General features: G+C 59.9%; 1 protein-coding gene across 1 annotated transcript in view; it reads right to left on the bottom strand.

Annotated features, from left to right (window-relative positions):
- Positions 1 to 5,241, bottom strand: part of NDRG1 (N-myc downstream regulated 1) — a 27,746-nt gene that overhangs the window by 12,459 nt on the left and 10,046 nt on the right. Inside the window, exons 4-7 of the mRNA XM_004679578.2 lie at positions 4,205 to 4,325; positions 3,063 to 3,125; positions 2,236 to 2,296; positions 1,153 to 1,239 (exon numbers count right to left, since the gene is read on the bottom strand). Coding sequence (XP_004679635.1) covers positions 1,153 to 1,239; positions 2,236 to 2,296; positions 3,063 to 3,125; positions 4,205 to 4,325 — 332 coding nt within the window. The remainder of the gene's footprint in view (positions 1 to 1,152; positions 1,240 to 2,235; positions 2,297 to 3,062; positions 3,126 to 4,204; positions 4,326 to 5,241) is intronic.

Genomic DNA, 5,241 nt, shown 5'->3' with positions numbered 1-5,241 from the left:
AACGCCCCGCCGCATGTACAGCCGGAGCTCCGCAATGCCCCGCCTGATGTACAGCCGGAGCTCCGCAACGCCCCGCCGCAGGTACAGCCGGAGCTCCGCAACGCCCCGCCGCATGTACAGCCGGAGCTCCGCAATGTCCCGCCCGATGTACAGCCGGAGCTCCGCAATGCCCCGCCGCAGGTACAGCCGGAGCTCCGCAATGCCCCGCCGCATGTACAGCCGGAGCTCCGCAATGCCCCGCCGCATGTACAGCGGAGCCCGTATGGCAGGCAGACAGTGGGAGGGCCATGCGTGTGTGCTGACCAACTTAAGGTGCAGCAGGACAGTGGGAGGGAGAATCTGAGGCTGGGAAGTCTGTCTAGCTGCGTGGTCCCGAGCAGGCTGCAGAGCCCCTGAACCTGACTTCCCCCCAGCAGGCTGAGAACTTCAGGAAGTTCAAAGCCAAGGCTAATGTGGGGATACTGGATCTGACATCAGGGCCCGACACCCAGACCCTGGCCTCTTTACTGCCAGGACCTAGGTTGAGCAGGAAGGCTATGGAGCAGACACTGAAACCCCACCAACACCCCCGTTCCACTCCAGCCAGTGGTCTATGCCCAACCCCAACCCAACCCTGTCTAGAGCTGTCTGGAGCCGACGGGCTGGTAAAACGGCACGTCCTTTGCTGGAAAAAGAAACAAAAACCTGGGAGCGTGTTCCCATCCTGAAAGTCACCAGGAGCAGGGAGGCAGCGGGTGTCTGCAGGTGCTCCAGGAAGAAACCTGCTCTCAGCTGGGTCAGGGCTGGGAGGCGCGGGGTGCCCCCAACAGCCCCTCCAAACTGGGCAAAAACACACTGCCAGGATCGCCCCTGCCTGAAAAGCTGCCCTATTTCCACTGGGCAGCCCCCCACCCCTACCCCCGATCCCTGGCAGACACAGGAGCCTTATCTAAACAACACGGCCGCCATTTGTAAAGGGTCAGCAAGGGCTCCCAGCAGCCAGGCGGCTCCTCCCAAGGTGAGGTGTGTGTGCCCGGCCCTCCTCACCCCACCCCCTGCACGGCAGTGCCACTCAAGGTGGGCGGTTGGCACTGCTCAGCGAGACCCGGGTAGGGACCCGATCACAGGCCTCTCAGCCCCACGGACCCTCCGGGCAGGGCCCCCCAGGCCCACCTTGGATGCCGCCCAGTCCATCCAGCCTTCAGCACAGGGGTTCACGTTGATGAGCACCAGGCCCTCCACCATCTCAGGGTTGTTCAACTGCAAGACAGACGTGAGGTCAGAGAGGAGGGCAAGCTGAAGATGGGGAGAGGACCCAGGCAAGGGCCCCAGGGCCCAGGGGAGCAGGCTGCTCACATCTCCAACCCTACTCCCAGAACTGAGGTCCCAGCTCAGCAGACGTGGGACTGGGTCCCCGAGAGAGCAGAGAGAGGAAGCCAAGAAGCAGAGATAGTGTGGGCACTTCGCAGACCTGCCTCGGGCAATTCATACCACCCGGCCCTCAGTTTCCCCAGCGGTCAAATGCATACAGACCAACTACCGCATAAGCCAGGTGGGGCTCTCTGCTACCTCATTACTTCCAAGGGGTCATCTCTCCACCCCCTTCTCCACCCCTGTGTATACACACAACTAAGATACAGCTTTCCTCTCTGCTCAGGGCCCAGATAACCAGACTAATCTGTGTGCATGTTAGCATTTCTATCTCTAGCAAAGCCCAGCAAATTCCAGGCACAGTAAAAATGGCTGGCAAATGAGCATGTGACATTTGAACACAGTCTCTGGGAAGAAGGGGCCCAGCGCACTAACTGGCACCCACAGTAGTGCCAGAGGCACCTGTCAGGACGGCACCAGCATCTCTGGCTCTAATTCAGCGTCCGACAGGACCCCAGAGACCCCTGACCACAAGGCCACCGCCCCGAGGTGCCCGTGAGGGGTCCTGCTTACGGGAGGGCCTGGCCACGGCCATCAAGAGGTCAAAGACGCAGGAATGTGCTGCGTGTGTTGTCTCAGTGAGGGAGAAAGAAAAGCTGCCCACATGCACACGGATGCAGACACGTGCAAACACAAGCGGGTGCCTGGGACAGAGACACAGGTGCCCCGCCGGCCCCCAAAACCTGAACACTGGCCCCCCCGGGGATGTGGAAGTTGGGCTCGTCGCTGTTTCCTTTTGCATTTATTGATGCGCTTCCCCTTTCCTTCCTTCCTCTTGAGTGAATCTGATTTAAAAGATAACGTTTTAAATGCTGAGGAACTCACAGCGAATCGGGTGAGGATGTAGGCGCCTGCTCCAGTCCCCATGCCAATAACGCTTTTCAGTCTAGAAGCAAAAGGAAGACTCCATGTCCCAGAGGCTCGTGCTCAAGGCCTCCCCGCCCGCCGCACCCCCAAGGAGCCGAGTCTCCCGCGCGGCCCGGCTGGACGAGGCTGGGCCAGCCGCGGTGACGCCCCAGGAAGGAGGACCCCGCATCGGGCTTTATGGCGTGACAGATGGCGGGTCCTCCCCTGCCTTCCGCACGGTGCCCCCAGGCTCTGACAGACCCACCACCGGACACTGCCTTCCAGTGCTCGAGCTTTCTTTGGATTCTGACATTTGGAATAATGCAAATAAACTGGGCAGGACATCCCACGTATTATCCCCACGTGGAAGGCTCACGTAGGAAGAAAATGAGACCTGGCGAGAGCCAAGCAGGGTTGAGGAGATGCAGAACTTTCCAGAAGGTCCCAGTGGGAAGAGAAAGCATGAGTGCAGAGGTCAGGACTGGAGGGGTACAGAGTGGGGACTAGGTGCCTTCAGGGGAAGGGTCCACTCAGGAGAGAGCCCCCCTCGGGCCCACTGAGGAGAGAGCTCCCCTCGGGCCCACTGAGGAGAGCGCCCCTCGGGCCCACTGAGGAGAGCGCCCCCGTGGCGGGGCAGGCTGGATAAGGAGGCAGTGTGGACACAGTGCGTACACAGGTGACCAGCTACTGTCTTCCCGATTTTTCATTCAGCTACATGGCAGTGGTCAGGCCGGTCAAAGCCAAAGGAGAGGCAGGAGCCAGAAGCGCCCTCCCTGCCGGCCGGAGCGGTAGGGGTCCCGTCTTACCCAAACTGCTGAAGGACGCCGGGCAGCATCATGGCCAGCTGGTCCATGGAGGGGTACATGTACCTGGGGAGAAAGCAGAAGTCAGTGCCACCTGGGGCTCCGGGGCCTGGGGCACACAACAGGGACGCTGGAAGGGCAGGACGGCCGGGGAAACCAGCTGCCCGTGCCGCTCTCGTCCGCGCCCAGAAGCCTGTTCCCCTGGGCCAGGACTCGCTCCAGGACCGAGCTCCTCCTCACACTCTGCAAAGTGCCCTTTGACCGGCTTGCACTCTGCCCCAGGTCCCATAACTTCTGATGAGCAGTATAAGCTCATCTAATCCTCCCAATAACTTTATGAGGTCGCTATTGATCTTCCCCGGGACGAAGATTAGGAATGTCACTGAGGCTGAGAGATAAGAGCCGAGACAGCTCATGTAGCTCTGGGGATTTCTGGGCTCCGCTCTCACTCACAGCCTCGGTCTCCTGGCAGCTGGTCTGTGAAGCGTCTCTGCCTCTCGGACGTCCCTGCCTGCTCATCTCCTCGCCCCCAGGAATGCTCTGGGGAGGCTCACGCAGCTTCGGGAAATGGGTACCCCGAGGTCCCAGCCTGGCCCACAGGAAGCACTTCCTCTGCTTCCCCTCAATTTTCTAGCTCTTTCTCTTAATTCTTTAGTCTTGGCAAGGTTGAGGAGAGGGTATGGGGCAGCGGCCTGGGGCGCAGGTGATGGGGAGTTTAACGGGGACAGAGCTTCAGCTGAGGGTGAGGAAGCAGCCGGGGACGGTGGCGGAGAGGGCCACATAGGCTGACAGCGGGCAGTCATAGCCAGAAACGGGGCCACGGAGCCACATGGGCTGGTGGCCAAGGTCATGTGTAGCAATGGTTAAAATTGTAAATGTTACGCAGATCTTCCTCAGTTTACAATGGGGTCACATCTGGATAACCCCCTCATAAAGGGGAAACGTGGCAACTCTCAGGAGCTGACCCACGAGCGTCCTCCCGACAGAGAACAGCCTCCACTTTCCACTGTCCAGTCCAGAACCCCCGAGTCGGCCATGGTGAGGCAGGCACTATCTGTACATGTTCTGTAGTGAAAACGTCAGACGCAAGCAGAATTCTGCTCCCCCCCGCCCCGACCCCCACCACGCCTTCCAGGCCCCCTCACCCCGCAGGGAAGGACGCAGCGCCATCCTGCTGGCCGGGAGCATCCACGTGGCAGACGGCAAAGTGCTGGGTGATCTCCTGCATGTCCTCTGAATTGAAGAGCGGGTTGTAGCAGGTTTTGTCTGGGGAACAGCAGGGGAGAGGAGAAGAAGCCGTGAGGAGGGAACCCAGCCCCGCCGGCTGTGTGGGCTTCATTCTGTTTGTGTACTCCTGCCACTCGGAGGGAAGGGACTCACAAGAAAGAAGGCCGTTCCCAGCCCGCTTTCTCTTGTGACAAAAGACAGTAACCCGTGGGGCCCAGGGCGGTGTGGAGCGGGAGGTGGTCAGGGAGCGGTGGCAGACGCTGGCGGGCGGCCGTAAACAACACATAGGCACCGGGAAGGGGTCCCACGATGGCCCTAGTGGGTTGGGGGGCTGCTACATAGATTCTCTGTCCTTGGGTCTCCTGAACCCCAGGGATACCAGTGGGGACACAGGCGAGGGGTCCTTGAACGAGACGAGCCCAGTAGATCAAGCACAGACCCTCGCACTAATTCTGGGGCTCTGGTTACGTCTCCGATAGCCAAGATCTAAGGCAAAGATGGCCAGCTGACACCAGTCCTCTTCCTCGTTCTCCTTACGCTCCGGGTTGGGCTACATTTCCCAGCCTCCCGTGTGCTTAGACAAGGCCCCTAGCACGTAGCACAGACCATTTCCTGCTGACACCATTTCATTCCTCTTAAGTTTCTCTCTTTTCTGTCATCTGCCTGCCTGGTGGATGAGAAGAGCCAGCAGAAGCCTCTGAGGCCCCTGGGAGTGAGGAGCCACAGATGGAAGGATCCTGGGCCCCTGAGTCACTGCGTGGAAGGTGCTCCACAGAACGCCCACTAAACTGTCACATAGTGAGAAGCAAAGGTGCTAAGCTGAAGAGGCCTTCCGTTACAGCAGTTAGGCTATTACAAGTGAAAATGAGCCTTCCTGACACGGGCAGCATCGCCAGCCAGGGGTAACTCCGAGTCCCGTCAGAGGCGAGTGAGGTGAGGTAAGGTAGGCTGATGG

The sequence above is a fragment of the Condylura cristata genome, unplaced genomic scaffold (assembly GCF_000260355.1).
Source record: "Condylura cristata isolate star-nosed mole 26May11 unplaced genomic scaffold, ConCri1.0 scaffold00009, whole genome shotgun sequence".
Lineage (NCBI taxonomy): Eukaryota > Metazoa > Chordata > Mammalia > Eulipotyphla > Talpidae > Condylura > Condylura cristata.
The sequence above is the reverse complement of the archived record's forward strand: the minus strand, read 5'-3'. Positions and strand labels throughout refer to the sequence as shown.